Source organism: Cervus elaphus, chromosome 24 (genome assembly GCF_910594005.1).
Source record: "Cervus elaphus chromosome 24, mCerEla1.1, whole genome shotgun sequence".
Classification (NCBI taxonomy): domain Eukaryota; kingdom Metazoa; phylum Chordata; class Mammalia; order Artiodactyla; family Cervidae; genus Cervus; species Cervus elaphus.
In genome coordinates this window covers 65159340-65176738 of record NC_057838.1, presented here as the reverse complement: position 1 = coordinate 65176738, position 17399 = coordinate 65159340, and the positions used below count along the sequence as shown (strand labels likewise).

The 17399-nt window shown below is 50.4% G+C and overlaps 1 protein-coding gene across 6 annotated transcripts in view; it reads right to left on the bottom strand.

Annotated features, from left to right (window-relative positions):
• Window positions 1-17399, bottom strand: part of ZDHHC3 (zinc finger DHHC-type palmitoyltransferase 3) — a 59317-nt gene that overhangs the window by 5388 nt on the left and 36530 nt on the right. For 2 of the 6 annotated variants that reach the window (XM_043886650.1, XM_043886651.1), the window contains exons 4-7: window positions 15624-15720; window positions 14955-15036; window positions 14749-14844; window positions 11670-11800 (exon numbers count right to left, since the gene is read on the bottom strand). In XM_043886650.1, coding sequence (XP_043742585.1) covers window positions 11670-11800; window positions 14749-14844; window positions 14955-15036; window positions 15624-15720 — 406 coding nt within the window. Of the gene's footprint in view, window positions 1-7749; window positions 9411-11669; window positions 11801-14748; window positions 14845-14954; window positions 15037-15623; window positions 15721-17399 lie in introns of those variants that run through there. The other 4 variants (XM_043886654.1, XM_043886656.1, XM_043886653.1 and 1 more) reach the window with 3 other exon arrangements.

The window sequence follows — 17399 nt, the reverse complement described above, 5'->3', positions numbered from 1 at the left end:
TTACAGAATCAGTGATGGCCAGCTAGGGGACTTGCTCTGGGGATCCTGCATTCCTTCCTGAGTGATCACTTGCAGCCTGTTGATAGAGGAGGGGCTGGGGCGTGGCTATGTGGCTGGCCAGGCTACAGAGGGGACATCCAGAAATGCCAGAATGGTGGGTTTGCACTGATTGGGCTCACTCAAAGCTATCACCATGGATTCTCACAACCACCCTGAGAGGAGGTGGTTGTTAGTGCTGACAGTTGGCAGAGAAGACACAGGTGCTGGGAGGCTGTGACAGTGGCCAAAGCTAGTCCTGCTGGTTGTGCTTCAGAACCAGGATGGGAACTGGTGTGCCCTCTGCATTTTCAATCCTACCGCAAATCTTCACTCAAAGGCAGGGAAAAGCTGGAGAGGAAATGAAGCAAAAGAACCCACAGAACAACACAAACAGATGGAAAGAAATATTATGTTCTCATATTAGAAGAATTAATATTGTTAAAATGACCATACTATGCAAGGCAATCTGTGGATTCAATGAAATACCTATCAAAATACCAATGACATTTTTCACAGAACTAGAACAAAAAAAATTTTAAATTTATACGGAAACACAAAAGACCCTGAATAGCCAAAGCAATCTTGAGAACACGAGCTGGAGGAATCAGGCCCCCTGACTTCAGACTATACTACAAAGCTATAGTAATCAAAACAGTATGGAACTAGCATAGAAACAAATCAATGGAACAGAATAGAGAGCCCAGAAATAAAACCCACACGTCTTTGGTAAATTAATCTAACACAAAGGAGGCAAGAATATACAGTGGAGAAAAGACAGTCTCTTCAATAAGTGGTGCTGGAAAAACTGGACAGCCACCTGTAAAAGAATGAAATTAGAACATTCTCTAACACCATATACAAAAACAAACTCAAAGAGCTAAATCTAAAACCAGAAACCATAAAACTCCTAGAGGAAAACATAGGCAGAATACTCTTTGACATACACTGTAGCAATATTTTCTGGATCTGTCTCCTAGAGCAAAGGAAATAAAAGCAAAAATAAATAAGTAGGATCAAATTAAACTTAAAAGCTTTTGCACACTGAAGAAAACCAATGACAAAATGAAAACAGCCTACAGAATGGGAGGAAATATTTGCAAATGATATGACCAAAAAAGGGTTAATATTAAAAATATATAAACAGCTCTTACAACTCAACATCAAAAACAAACAACCTGCTTAAAAAATTGGCAGAAGACTTGAATAGACAGTTCCCCAAAGAGGACATGCAGATGGCCAATAAGTACATGAAAAGATTCTCAACATCATTAATAATCAGGGAAATGCAAGTCAAAACCACAATGAGCAACTTCCCTGGTGGGCCAGTGGTTAAGAATCTGCCTTTCAATGCAAGGGATGCAGGTTCAATCCCTGGTCAGGGAACTAAGATCCCACATGCCTCAGAGCAACTAAGTGCTGCAACCACTGAGGCTGCACGCTCTGGAGCTTGCATGCTGCAACTAGAGAGAAGCCTTCATGTCAGAGCAAAGATCCCACATGATGCAACTAAGACCAGACACAGCCCCCAAAAATCCCCAACAAGGAGATGTCACCTTTCACCTGTAAGAATGGTTATCATCAAAAACAATGCAAATAAGTGTTAGCAAGGATGTGGAGAAACAGCAACACTTGTGCACTGTTGGTGGGAATATAAATTAGTGCAATCACTGTGGAAAACAGTATGGAGGTTTCTTAAAAAAACAAAACAGAACTACCATATGACCCAGCAATTCCACTCCTGGGGATATACCTGAAAGAAAAAAACCCTGATTTCAAAAGATACTGCAATATTCACCGTAGCACTGACATGGAAGCAACCTAAGTGTCTACAACTGACAAATGGATAAAGAAATAGTGGTGTGTGTGTATATATACAATGCAATACTACTCAGCCATAAAGGAAATTTTTCCTTTTGCAACAACATGGATGGATTCTAAGTTGAAATAACTGAATTCATTAAATCAAATAAGTCAGAGAAAGAAAAATACTGTATGATATCACCTCTATGTGGAATCATAAAAAAAGAAAAAGAAAAGAAAACCCAAGCTACTGAATATAACAAAAAAAGAAACAGACTCACAGATACAGATTAGTGGTTATCCATGGGGAGAGGGGAAGGGAGAGGAGCAATATAGGGATAAGTTATTAAGAGGTACAAAATACTGTGTATAAAATAAGCTACAAGGATATATTGTACAACACAGGGAATACAGCCAGTACTTTGTAATAACTATAAATGGAGTATAACCTTGAAAAATTTTGAGTCACTATATTTTAACATATAATATCATACATCAACTATTCAGTAAAAAATTTTTAATTAAAAATAAAAAGAGGGGGGTCTTCCCTGGGGGCCCAATGGTTAAGGATCTGCCTGACAATGAAGGGGACACAGTTTCAACCCCTGGTCCGGGAAGATCCCACGTCATGGGCCATGTGTCTAGAGCCTACAACAAAGAGTAGCCTCAACTCTCCATAACTAGAGACAGCCTGTGCACAGCAATGAAGACCAGTGTGGCCAAAGATTAAATAAATAAGTTAAAAAATAAAAAGAGAGCCCACAGAATGATACTCAACCTCCTCAGCAAGCTTGTAAAAATGTTCCAGACAGAGCCTGGCCTGCCCACCAGACGAACTTCCTCAGAAGTTAAGTGGACAAACATCCAGGAGTATCTGTCTGAAGAAGAAAAAATACTCCAAATGAATCTGATGCAAAAGAAAGGCAGAAGGGGGCTTCCCTGGAGGTCCAGTGGTTAAGACTCTGCTTTCACTGCAGGAGGCACAGGCTTGATCCCTGGTGGGGAACTAAGATCCCACATGCCACACGGAGGCCAAATAAGTAAACAAACAAACAAACAGATTTTTTAAAAAAAGAGAACTTTGAAGATCTGGACCATGACGTTCAGAAGGAGCCAGTGAGGTTTCTCTTCCCTGGTAGGACTCACTTTTGAGTTCTGTGTAGACTTAAAGGTGTCCAGGAGGCAGAGTTCTTAAGCTGGAGGTTTGTGGCGGCGGCAGTGATACCCACTTTCTGTTCAAGCAAACGGGAACGGTTTGCTGATTCCTGGGAAGGGGGCAACTGCCTAAGCCAGCGTTTCTCGCAGGCAGTGTGTGACTTCAGCCTTTCAGGCCTGATCAGCCTGGGTGCCACGTGAGTAGTGATCTATAAGCCAACTGACCAATGCCCCAGAATGAATGAACCAGGACCATGGGTCACCAGGAGACGGACACCAGGCACATGCTCTGTAAGGACTCGGCTGAAGCCCACAGAGGAAGAGCAGGAGGTCCCCGCATCTCAGAGGTACAAAGTCGGAGTTGCTGCAGCCCGTGCAAACGTGCCCTCCGCAGAGGCGGCCAGGCAAGGCTCTCTTCATCAGTGGTTTCACATGTTCTTAGTGCAACCCACAACAGGAAGCGGGCTCCTTGGTGGCTCAGCGGTAAGGAATCTGCCTGCCAATGCAGGGAGGCGCAGGCTCGATCCCTGGGTCGGGAAGATTCTCTGGAATAGGAAATGGCTGCTGCTGCTGCTAAGTCGCTTCAGTCGTGTCCGACCCTGTGTGACCCCATAGACAGCAGCCCACCAGGCTCCACCGTCCCTGGGATTCTCCAGGCAAGAACACTGGAGTGGGTTGCCATTTCCTTCTCCAATGCATGAAAGTGAAAAGCAAACATGAAGTTGCTCAGTCGTGTCCGACTCTCCTCAACCCCATAGACTGCTGCCTACCAGGCTCCTCCGTCCATGGGATTTTCCAGACAAGAGTACTGGAGTGGGTTGCCATTGCCTTGAAATGGCAACCCACTCCAATATTCTTGCCTGGGAAATCCCACGGACAGAAGAGCCTGGCGGGCTACAGTCCATGGGGTCACAAAGAGTTGTGACGACTGAGCGACTAAACAATTGGGAATACTATTCTGTTGCAGCCTACCCCCCCCCCCCAACACACACACAAAGTTTCATGAAAATACGTCTTTTACAAGGTGTAAGGCATTATTTTTTATTTTTGTTTAAAAAATGCTATTGCAAACCAATAAACTGATCTTGCACTTGAACAGTTGTGCACATGATCTGAAAAGCACAGCTTCACCAGAGCTAACGTTCTCTAGAGTCATATACGCCAGACACCATCCTAACATTCACATCCATTCCTCTCTCTGAATCCTCAGAGCAACCTTGTGAGTTATATTATCTCCAGGATTTTACAGATGAGCAGAGGCTTAAGCAAATTACTGCCTAAGGTCACAGGAAGGACGGAGTTGAGCCAGACTGGAACCAAAGACAGAGGGCCCAAGGTCCTGTCACCACATGACCTCGGATGCAGGAATTCTGAGCATCTTTTATGTCCATGTCAGTGAGTGTCTTCATCCTAAAGGTTTTTGCAAACACTATCCTGGCAACATTGTTCATAATTCCATGGATCAGCTATTTGGATCAGCTTCCTCAGCTCTCACCCGCACAGATGAGGGATCCCTGGGGCTCACTCTGCTTTGCTAGTATAATCACAAGGCTCAAGTCATCAATGATTCTTTTTTTTTTTTTTTTTTCTTGAGTGAGAGGATGGGGGAAATAGAAGTCTTCAGTTTGGGAGAGTAGACTTGTTTAGTTGCTCAATTATGTCCAGCTCTCTGCAACCCCATGGGCTATAGCCCACCAGGTTCGTCTGTCCATGGGATTTTCCAGGCAAGAATACTGGAGTGGGTTGCCATTTCCTTCTCTAGGGGATATTCCCAACTCAGGGATCAAATTTGTGTCTCTTGCATCTCCTGCATCGGCAGGCAAGTTCTTTGCCACTGAGCCACCAGGGAAGCCTGTAGACTTATCAGTAGCTTATTTTTGTTTCACTGTGTATCCATCATCCTCTACTAGGCGATTCTCAGGCGATATATATTTAAAAGACGCAAGAAAAGGCCACATGGGTGTTGAGGTCCACAGACAGACACCAAAGGCCAGGACATTCTTGTGTCTGCCCCAAGCCTCACTTACTCACTGGCCACCACTCCTGCTGGGACAACCCTGAATCCACTCTTTTCCATCTTCTTCTGGGAGGGTTCTTCACCCAAAGGGCCTCTTGGTCCAGAAACCAGTGGGTCAGATGAGATATGGAGGAAGATCACTGGACAGGTGGAAGTCTGGCTCCCCTTCAGACACATTCCTTGTTTCCTTAGCACTCACTGGCTGGGGAGGCTGCTGGTTGTGAGGGAAGAAGGGCTCAAAGTGGGCAAAACCCCAGCTGGCACCATGCTGAGCCCTGCAGCTCCCAGGACCACATCATTGGCAGGCCTGTGGGTAACCCCTGTAGCCCCCAAGTGGATCCTCAGACTTGAACGTGCGTCACCACATCACCTGGAGGGCTGTGAGCATCCAGATCGCTGCTCCCCATCCAGTTTCTGATTCAGCAGGTCTGGGGTGGCACCTGGGAATCTGCACCTCTGGCAAGTCCCCAGGAGATGAGGCTGCTGCTGGTCTATGGATCACACTTGGAGATGCACTGGCTCAGTACATCCCTCAGCAGGAAGATTCTCAAGAGGGATTCTAGCAAAATCTTCCTCTCTTCAAATATCTTTGTTAACTAAGGGCCCCTTCTAGGTTGGAACCCCTCACCTCTATGGGCTAGGTCACTGTGTAGGCTTATGTACTGCAAGCTTTGAAGTGAGAAAATCATAAAACCCATCTGCCTGGCTGAAAGAACCCAGCCCAGCCTTCCAAGGTCTGGGGTTTCTGTGTGATACTGACCTCACCTAAGTGTTCAATAAACATTGTCTAATTTACCTCATGAGGAAGGTGGGTTTTAAAAGCTAGTAAGTCAAGATGTCTCACTTTGCGTTCTTCCATGAAAAAAGTACTACAAAGATGAAACAGTATATGACTAGGAGACGAAGCACATGCATTTCTACCCGCGTCCACCTTGTGCATGATGTCACCAAGCCCATGTAAATATGCACACATTTGTTTGCTCCTAAGCTTTTTGCATGTTCAGTCTGGTTGCTATGAAAACAAACCAGAAGTTGAAAGGTGGTAAGGAGTCACCAATCCAACTGATCAAGTCACCTTCCTCTTTATTTTTCCTTTCCACTCCCCAGAGCCCACATCCTGGAAGACCGTGGCTACTATTGGCTCATTTTTCCACACCTGCACCGTTCAGCGCTATTGGGACTCCTGTGACGAAGCAAAAGGCTGGGTTGCCTTTGTGTGGAGATGTCCTTCTTCATCTGACATCCTGGGAGACTGAGGAGGGCTCAGGGATGCCTGTTTCTTCCTGGGTGGACGCGAGGCGGAAGCTCAACCACTGTGCTGCAGAAAACAGCCACATTCCTCATCGCTGGCCGCCGCTGCGGCTGCTCAGCTGCTAAGTCGTATCCGACCTCATGGACTGTAGCCCTCCAGGCTCCTCTGTCCATGGGATTTCCCAGGCAAGAACACTGGAGTGGGTTGCCGTCACGCCCTTCTCCAGGGGATCTTCCCGACCCAGGGATCAAACCTGCATCTCTTGCGTCTCCTGCGTTGGCAGGTCGATTCTGTACCGCTGAGCCACCCGGGAAGCCTCCATTTACTGGGTTCCTGGCAAAACATTCTCCATCTCAACACGATAAAATAGGAAGAACACAGGCAGTTTGGGGATATTTCCTATGTCCTGAGTGCAGCTCTTCATTCTGGCTTGAGAACTAGGAACATTCATTCTTTCAGCCAAAGGGCTTGTAAAAACCCAGAGACAGAATCATGTTGGATGTCAGAAGGAGACTCTCTGGGAAAGATATAGGTGGTACGCTCAGGTGTAAATGATGAGTTTCTATTTTGGGGACTTGAAAACAAAATTCAATACATCTTCAGCATGATCTACTGTATTCCTTAGAAACTCCATAGGGAGAAGAACCAACATGATTCATTAAAAAAAAAAAAAATGCCCTTGAAGATGGGATATTTTGAGGACTTCAAATACTTGACAATATTCCCTGAGTCCTACTCTCTCTTCCCTGGCAGGAGGGAGCACAGCAAAAGCACCCTCTCTCCCCAGGGATAGATCCTTGAGGGAACACAGCAGAGTGAGGGCTTTCTAAAATGCTCTAGGGCCATTCAACAACCACATTTCTTTCATCAGTGTAAGGGGTGGGGTTGGGGGTGGTGGGGGAAGCACATAGGGAACAAATGCTAGGGACTAGATTTAAAAACAGCATTGAGAGAAAAAAGCCTAGACTGCAGGCTTGACTATAGCATAAACAGCAGAGCAGAGGCAGGTCAAAGCTAACTGACTCAGAAAAGATTGCTAAGAAAAGGGTTCTCTGCATAAACATCTGATGGGTGGTGGAGAGTGCCTCAAAGCCACATCCCAGGATGTGTGTGGAAGTTTCCAGTCATTTCCTCTGGTTTCACTTTGCTTTTTGGTGGGTGGGCAGAGGAAAACAGGTCTCTCTCCCAGGCCCAACTGGAGAAGCAAATTTTGTAGACCTGATGAGTTTTTTTCCTGTTCCAAAGAATCCACAAGCACCAGGGAAGGGACAGGCTGCAGAAAAAGCCAGAGGAGAGAGGCCCGAGGGGGCCAGTTTGTCCAAAAGAGGGCTGTAAACATCCTTTAGAGGTGATGACGCAAAAAGGAGCATGCACAGATGCCTTTAAAGCGATGAAAGAAACGCCCCAACAGAGCACATTCACGTTGACTGGACCATCAGCTCTACCCAAGGGGTGACTCCATGAGAGATGGGGGGCTCAGCCAGAACAGGTTTTGGAAAAATTTTATTGCGTTTGGTTTCCATGTGGAAGCACTGACAGAATTGAAAAGAGGCAGCATGTTCCACTTACTTTTCTGAAAGATCACACAGCTAGACGAAATCTCTCCCCACCCCGGGCTGATTTCGTGAACCTCACCCCAAAACCCACCCCAAGCAGATTAAAAAGAAAAAAAAAAGTTTGTGGTGATCATTTAAAAACAATTCCCCATGTGAGACGGTCGGCAGTCAGATTTATGTGACTTCCGCGTTTGATGCACGTTTCCCGTCCCCTCACCTCCCCTCACGGTCTTCAGGCCTTCCCTCCTTCTAATTAGACTCAACACACAGTGTGCAAATGGAAACGCTAGTTAGTCTTGGCGCCGCAGGCTTAGGTGTCTGCTGGTTCCACTGGACGGGTGATGGTGTCTTTGCATCACGGGCAGCCCACGCAGGTCCACGGCCTCCCAGGTTAAAATACAGACAAGACATGGAGACGTGTACATTTATGGATCTAAAACATCCAGAAGTAAACCCGCTGTGGAGATCTACAAAAATGAGGAAGGAGGGGGTCGACTGTGGGGCTGTGGATGGTTCGCTTGGCAGTAACACTGCTGAACACCGCTCTAGGAGAGGGAGGGAGGTGGGACGCTCGGACAGGAAGCAGAGGGAATAAGGGAAACGGAGCTCGCCTGAAACTGCGTCATTTTCTTCTCTTCGTGATTGTGTAAGGCATTTTGAACTGGAAAAACTTCTTTCCTTCACATTCTTCCAAATGATCAGTCAGAATATAACCGGTGATTCGGAATACAAATAAGACCCCTTTCACCTCCACACCCCCCACCCCCAAAATCATTCTACGTACCCAGAGCCCACAAAGTACAAGGCAGGCAATTGAGTTTGTGAATTCAGAGGCAAATCGTGTTCACACGGGGCACGAGGCTGCTGGGGTCAAGGACCCTTCTTGGGGCTCCAGCCCTGATCTCAGCCCTCGCAGGTCACAAGGGGTGAGCATCCATCTTCAGCGAGGTTTTAAGTCCCATTGAGGCACCTGCCACTGCCTCCTGGGCAGTGGGAGGTCACGGGCCCTCTTGGCTCTCTCCTATGGGTCCCCCACCAGGCGTCCGGGCCGGTCCGTCCACGCACAAGCGTCACGTCTCAGTTAGTACAAGGGCGGGGCATGGCCTGGAGACAGTGCCCTCCACGTTAGTCATGCCAGACAGACAGCAGAGAGGAAACCAGAGGCCAGAGAAGTGATTTTAAATAGGAAAAAAAAGGAAAGCAGCTTCGGTCACCAAAAAATAGAAAGGATGATCTTTTCAAAAATAAAAACCATGGGGACATTTTTTTTTTTTCTCTGCAATGTTCAGCCATTTTATGTGAGACATCAAAAAAAAAAAAAATGTATCAGAGTAGTTGTGTTGCCTTTTCGGTTTAGACATTCATGAGAACGGGTCAGACGGTAGTGCTGGGACAGGGTTTGTGTCTGAGAGGCAATGCAGCTCAGGGTCCTTCAGACCACATACTGGTACGGGTCTGCCTTCCCTTGGTCTGGCGTGGCAAAGGGGCTGGCCCAGCCTAGAGAGAAGGGGTGGCCAAAAACGGCTTTCATGTTCATCCATTTTGTTTTTTTAGCCCATCTTCTCTCTTCCTTTTTCAATTGTTCTATTCCCTGAAAACAAGAACAATCATACTTTCAGTCAAGCACTTTACTGCTGTGGTTTTTTGGGGGAGAGAAATCCATTAGCTCGAGGTGAATGGAGTAAATGCGTCCTTTTTAAAGCCATGAAGCTTATCTACATAGTATATTTTTTTTTCTTCTCTTTCTCTCATAAAAAGTACTAAAGACAAAAAGGAATCATCGTTTTTCTTTTGGGTGGGCAAACAGGCACGTCTGTGTAAGTCCCTCCAGGCAGGAAGGGACACGTAAGAAAGTCAGCGGGCCCCGAAGCCGCTGCTCCTGGTCACACAATCCGGTGTTAAGTGAGTCCTGGCCGGGGGGTCCGGGCCCAGCGCCGAGCTGTGTGTGGGAGCGCTCTGAAGGCTGGGGCGTGCGGAGCCTCAGCTCGTGGGGAGCTTGAGCTCGTGAGAGCCAAGCATTGGTTCGTGGGAACTCTGAAGCTGCTATGACCACTTTGCAGACAAAAAAAAAAGGACCAGGTCAAACGACCGCTCTGGCGCTGTCTGTCCCGCCAGCCGGGGAGGCCGAGGAGCGCCCGGCGCAGGGGGGCTGGCCAGGTGCAGCGGAGGAGGTGAGCAGGAGGAAGAGGTCAGCACAGAGGAGGGAACAGAGGGGTTAGTACAGGTTAGAGGGCCCGCCCCGGCAGACCGCTCCACCTCGGCCCTGGCCAAGGCCTTCCTGGGCTCCTCTGGGGACAAGGGTGACCCGAGGTGGCCTCAGCAGTTGTCACGGAGCTCACACCACCCCCAGCCAAGCCTCGCAGGAAAAACGAGCTGGGGGAGCAGGTCGGTCCCTTTCTTTCCCCTTCTCCGGAAGGGGCTGGTGAGCGGGTGGGGCTGGAGGACAAGGCAGAAGCGGCTTGGCAGGGGCCCGACCAGGGGTCTATCTGCCGTGGTCTCTGTGAGGTGGAGGAACAGGGCTGGGGCCCGAGGGGACAGCCCAGTCCGACTGTGTTCACAGCCTAGGGCCCTGGGACCATACCATACTGGTCAAGGGTGGGACACCCTCGCCCACGCGAGGCAGGCCCTCGACTCCTCTCTCCCTTCCTTTCAGCGCGGCTCCCTTTAGGAACAGCTTTGACAGGGAAGAACAGCTAGGACCAGGGCCATGAGAGTTTGCCTTCCGACCCCCCTGGGCCGCAGCCTGTGTGGCCTGGTGGCGTCCCGACAACGGGTGGGGCCAGGCGGTCACCTCTGGGTTCCCTGCAGGCATCACGCACAGAAGCCGGTCACATGCGCTGCACAGACACACAGCTGGGTGGACCCCATCGGCTACAATTTTTACAGACACTCATTTATAAGGGTACTAATGCTTATAGAAGAAAAAATGGTGCTGAGAGGCACGCAACCTCCTAAACGACCGGGCACTGCCCTAGATCCCAATGCTGGTGACTTGGCAGCCAGCACACCGTCCTCCTCCGCCCACTGAGTCTCCACACCCTCAGGTGGGGCTGCAGCAGCAGTTAGGGCTGAGTCTTTCTATGAGCCTCCAGCTAAGACTGCCTACCCACCTGGCCAACATCCTCCCGAAGACCCCGAGGTAACTGGTGAGGACGGACTCACGACCTCCCCCCAGAGCTCAGGGCTGCCCCTTCCGCCTGGCACCCCTCACCCAGACCCAAAGCCAAAGAGGGAAGAAATGCCCACACCACAGCCATGGACTGGCCACCAGGAGGCTTCTGGACACCTTAGGAAGGCTTCGAGGTGGCGGCAGTGGTACCAGGGGTGTGGGCTCCACAGTTTCGAAGCTCCCAGAGAAGGAGCCGTGAACAGGTAGAAGGGGGGCAGGTGGAAGGCCGCGGACGAGGACCAGGACCGGCCTTGTGCCCACTGCTCTGGGGGCCCCTGCTGCGCTGTCTCCTGACGCCACTCTCAGGATCGGGTCGTAAAGACGCTTTCACTGGGAAGCTGACCCTGCCTGTGCCATGCGGGTCAGGGCACCCTTTGTCCATCACCCGTCTCCAGGCCCATGGCTACTAGACAGGAAGGGCACCCCAGTGCCTCGTAGAGTGACGCCGTGGACAAGACTGAACCACCACGGGAGGCTGGGAGGGCTCGTAACAGAGAGGCCGCTGGGCCCCATGCCTATGTGACCTCAGTGCCAGTCCCAGGCGGGGAGGAAGAAGACCGCGGGCCACTGCAAGTGGAGGAATGGGGCCTGGCCACTGGGCTCCCAGGTCTGGCCTGCAGGCAGCCCCCGCCCCCCACCTCAGCCGTGGAGGGAGTGGCAGCAGGCTGCCCCCATGCTCACCGTCTCATCCGTGCAGATGGAGTGCACCTGGGTCCCGAACATGACGGACGTGAAGATGAGGAAGAGCAGGCCCTCGAAGCAGAGCAGGATGAGGAGGATCACCGTGGTGGGCGGCGAGAAGGAGCTGCACTCTGAGAGAGAGGGGACACGTCCGGCTCGGGGCTCCACTCTGCCTCCAGCCCCGCAGGACCGGGCTCCTCGCTGGCCTCCAGGGCCCCGCACCAGCCCCCGACACCATGAGCTTGCACTAATATGCTATGCCATCACAGCCCGTGCGTCAGGAGTCGCCTGTTTCCTCCTGCCCTTGTCTGATGTCTGCCCTGCCCGCTCCACCCCCAGGCTCCAGGAGGGCAGGGACTTTCTGTTCAGCTTGGTGTTGGCCATCAGCCTTGGAGCGATGCCTGATGACAAAAGAATCTGGGCGAGAGGTCGGGGCATTCTGAGCTTTAGTTTTCCTTTCTGTATTGTGGGACGGTCGAGGATTCACGAGGGGAATTCTGCCCCGGTCCGCCTCGGCCCAGTATGAGCAAGTGGGCACTGCTCTCGGACAAGGGTGCCGTGCTTCCTGACCCCCTACAGCTGTCCTGGAGCGGTGGCCTGGCCACCATCCTGGCACAGCTGCGAGCATCCTTCTCATGGGCTGGCCGTGGAACTGCAAGTGGTGTTTGGGGAGGCGGGAAGCAGATTGAGGGAAGGCGGAACTGCCTCCTTACCCTTGTCTGAACATCAGCTCAAGATGCCCTCATTCTGGGGGATTCCTCTTAACATGAGCTGGATGCCCCACTGATCCAGGGCTGAGCAGAGATGGTATTAACGGCACAGACAGCCTGTACTCTGGGGACTGTCTGGCATCTCCCCTGCCCTGAGACCAGAGCAACTGGGGGCCTCAAGCTGCCTCCATCAGGAATTCCACTAATGGAGGAAATCCACTCCATAATCCAGAGCACGCAGGTAAGACCCTGGGTGGTGGAGTCTTCCAGACAGGGTAGGAAAAGGCTGCTCTGGACTAAGGCCTGAATCACAGTCCCTCTTCTGAGCCATGTGACAGGGCAACTTGCTCAACCTCTGTGAGCACTGGCTCTTGTCATCTGCAAAGAGGGGAGTATCTCTCCAACACTGCAGGCTTGTTACAAGGCTGAGATAAGACCCTGCTCGACAGTCTCCTGTGCACTACGTGGGAAGACTGAAACGATGGTCCCAGCCAACTCCAAAGCCCCACCAGCGGCCCTCAGTACTCTCAGCACTGCGCACGTCTCTCTTTAAGGGCACGAACTCTACTGCCAGAGCCCCACCCTCAGGACCTCTTACGAAGAAACACCAGAGAGCTTGCTTTTCTCTCTCTCTGCCAGGTGGGGACACAGGAGGAGAGGGCCATTTTCGAGCTGGGAAAAGGGTCCTCGCAAGGGATGGAACTGACTGGTACCTTGATCTTGGACTTTCCAGACTCTTGAACCGTGAGTAATAAATGCTTAAGCCTCCCAGTCTATGGCATCTTGTTGCAGCAGCCTGAGGTGACCAGTACCTATGGGGTTTTTCTTCCCCTAGGAGAGGTCAAGCCAGGTGGACCGGAGAGACAGAAGGGGGCAGATGCTCGCTAGGAACAGAGGCTAGAAAAATCTCTTAATATCTGGTCAGGAGCTAAAGATACCTAAGAAGTCAGTACATGCAGGAAGAGGAAAACTCATAAAAAATGATGAAATGAAGAAGGGGACCAATCAATGGTAAAAGGGTGGAAATACGATGTTTCTGCTCGAGGTGTTTGTCTCACAGACTGTGTGTGAAAGAAGGAGCCTGGCAGGCAGCCTCGCCTCATTCCTTCAGCAACTACAGGATCTGTGGTTTTGCCTTCTGCAATTTCAGTTACCTGCAGTCAGCCTTGGTGCAAAAATATTAACTGGAAAATTCCAGAAATAAGAAGTTTTGAAGCACAAACTCTCCTGAGAAGCATGATGAAATCTCATGGCTCTGTCCACATGAGATGGGAACCATCCCTTTGTCCAGCATGTTCATGCTGCATATGCTACCAATCATTCTGGTGACCAAGTCGACTGCCACGGTATCAGAGAGCCTATGTTCAAGTAACTCTTATGCTACTTAATAACAGCTCCAAAGTGCAAGAGTGGTGATGTTGGCCATTCGGATACTCTCTTACTGTGCCTGATTCATAAATTAAACTTTATCATAGGTATGCTGTGCTGCGCTTAGTCCTCAATCATGTCTGACTCTTTGTGACCCCATGGACCATACACCACCAGGCTTCTCTGTCCCTGGGGATTCTCCAGGCAAGAATACTGGAGTCGGTTGCCATGCCCCACCTCCAGGAGATCCTCCCAACCCAGGGATCAAATCCAGTTCTCCGCATTACAGGCAGATTCTTTACCATCTGAGCCACCAGGGAAACCTAAGAATACTGGAGTGGGTAGCCTATCCCTTCTCCAGGGGAACTTCCCGACCCAGGAATCGAATTGGGCTCTCTTGCATTGCAGGCAGATTCTTAACCAGCTGAGCTACCCAGAAAGCCCCTATCATAGGTATGTCTGTATAAAAGAAAAACATTGTATATGTAGTGTTCCATAGTATCTGAGGTTTCAGGCATCCACAGAGCATATTGGAACATACCTCCTGCAGATAAGTGGGGACTACCATATTAAAAACTATTTTCTTATATCTCATTTTTATTCTTCTTAAAAAATTTCAAATTTTAATTATATGTTCAGCATCTATATTTTTCCCCTCAGGATCTATGCAGTCTTGTGATTGGAGTTCCTTCCTCAGCATCTGCATCTTTAAACGAGATACTTCAAAAGCAGGAAGAATTTGTCTACAATCTTAACAAACATGGGTGATTAAGCAGTTAAAAAAATCACCACACACAAAAAGACCCAAATGAACAAAAACCACCCATGTCCTAGCCAGAAAGTTAAAAATGGATTTCTGCAAGGTTGGGATGCAATGATCTTTAATTAAAGCTCCTCACTTAAAGGCACGGTTCTGCTCCTGGGATGCGCTTCCCTGCTGGGGCTTGCATTTTTTCCTGGGCCCACTCAGGCTGGAGGGTCTGTCCGACTCATGACTTTACCTGTGGAACTGACTTTAAGGGGCTGCTTTATTTCATGAAGAGATATTCGGGCCTCTGCTGTTTCTTCCCTGGTCAGTCCATAGGCTTGCAGGAGATCTAATAAAATGAGGTTGGCCCCTGGCACCAGGACGGAGACAAAGAGCCCACCCCCGCTCCGGTCACGCGCCCCTCCTGGAGCAGGGAGGGAAGCCCTGGCACATACTCACTTGTCCAGTCTTCTTCAAAGCAGTGCAGGAAGTGGAATCCCACCATGATGAGGGCGTGCAAGGAAATGAGAGCTATGTACATCTGCAACAGGAAAGCAGGGCAGACGCCATTGTTGTGAGAACCTTTTGGCTCTGCAGGCGCCTGGGATGGGGTGCTTGCAGCCTCCCACTCAGGAACACTCAGGCTGAGGGCTGAGCAGGGAGGGGCCGGAGAGCCACCTGGTGATCCCCCCGCCCCCACCACCGGCCCCGCCCCCAGGTTGGAGGTGCGCGGCCATTCCCTGGGGGTAGGCGGGACCTGGGCTGTCCTGGGGGCTCTGGGCCTGCTGCCCTTGAGGGGACAGGGCACTGACTGCCTGTGGTCCCTCCAGCCCTCGATGCTAAATGCCCTCCACCTACCTGCTGCTGAGGGAGGGTGGCCACCTTCTTGGCTACTGAGCTTGGACACCAGGCCTGGGAGCCCAGAACACGGCCCTTTGCTTAGAGCTAATTATCTGGAGGCAGTTTTCTAAATGCTCGAGGGAAGGGCATGGGAGCAGGCCGTGTGGAACCAAGGAGAGCTCTGGCAGAAAGGCAGAGGTCTACGTGGCCAGGCACCGTCCTGCCAGCAGCAAGGCAAACGGCACGTGCTCCCCGCAGGGTGGGGACGGCGTTCCGAAGCTGACTTACTGTAAACAGGACGAAGTACTTCTGGTTGTTCTCGCCAACACAGTTATTGACCCAGGGACAGTGGTGGTCCATTTTCCGAATGCACCGCTTGCAGACGCTGAAAGAGCCGCAAGGCAGACCTTGAGGGGGGGTCCCCACAGAGGCAGGAGGGCCAAGGGGACTCAGAACCCACGCTCCACCCCACTCCTCCCAAGCAGCGCTTGGGCGCCACCCACTGTTTCGCTGTGTGTGTGCTGGAAGGGCCTGGAAGGCAGGAACTCGACCCCCGAGGCCTCTTCTCTTGTTTCACAGAGAAAAAGGCTGGAACTGACTTGACTGAGACGGACACTGCTCTCCTGAGGGAAGAGTGGGCTGAGACTTTGGTTTACTGAGAGGACAGAAAAAAGAAGCAGTTTCAAAAACCTGACGGGATGAGATGGGATAGAGCTACTCCTAATTTCCCCCAAAGGCCAAAAAACCTAAGGGCGGGCCTGAACTTGCCGGGGTGTGGCTGACGAAATACAGACACTGAGAGAGAGAGAGAGAAAAGTGAGCACTTGAAGAGTTCAGAGTGGGGTCAAGAATGGCCTGTCACAGGGCTGCAGGAAGTCCCCCTCTAAGGATCTTTCAGCTCTTAAGATAACATCCACTTAGCTGAAAATAGCAGAAGAGTCATCTGAGCTTAAGTGTTGACCAGAAATCCCACTAATGTGCAAACAGTTATTAACTTGTTGCTGGGATAGTTTTTGGTCTGGAACTGTTTGAAGCTATGATATTTGATTAAAAAAAAAACATGCCCTCCCCATTCCCTTTTGGACGACACACGTAAGAATCTGAAACAAGAGCACAAAGCTTAAATAGGAGCTCGAAAGCAGCTATTCCCAAAGCTCAAGTTCAGGAAGAGCCATCTGCCAACAGATGGACTCATCGAGAACCGTTTCTTTTTCAGTTCATTAAAATAGGCTCCATGACAATTTATCTTGGGGGCATTATGTGTTCAAAACAGTTTGAAATACTGTAAATACAAGCTTGTTATACATATATTTTGAAAGGTCCTTAGTTCACACCAGCTTTTATTTCCACTAGTTTCCATAACCAACTTTATCTCAGGTTCTTACTGAAGGTGGGGGGGAGGGACGGGGGGGCGGAGGGGCTGCGGGAGATCTGTTCCCAGACTACAGGTCAAGAAGCACAGACCACTCTGAACGGGGGAGGCGTGGCCTTTCCTAAACCCAGCATGAGCTCTGCTGGCAAGGCAGACCCCCCCCCCTCGCCAGCCCCCCGCCCCACAGGATGCATATGGGAAAGTGAGAAGAGGTACTGGCTCAGACCAGTGGGGGCATCATGCTGGTCCCCACCCTCGTTCTTCCCACAGCCTCAGGGGTTCGTGGTAACACAGGCCTGTGGGAAATGAGCACATTTCAGAGATGCTGGACCAGTGTCAGAGTCTCCTTGGGAGCCAGAAAGGCAGGGTAAGAGGATGCATGAAAGGGCCATGGAGGGCAGTAAACAGAAAGCCAGGTGCCAGGAGCACCACCACTGGTCAACCTTGCTCTGCCTCTGTGTTACCAATGTGGACGAATGAATGCATGAGTAGGTCTTCCTTGTTCCCAGGGTACAGTCATGCAAGTCCCGACGAGCAGGCAGCAAAGCTCCCTGCGTCCTGGGCCTCATCCAACACATTCCCACCATGGAACCAGCCCTGCAGACCATCTCTTCCACGTCCTTCCTCAGCTCTGGGGTTTCTTAAACCCCTCCCCATCAAGGGAACTCCTGAGGGTGCCCACCTCCCTGCTC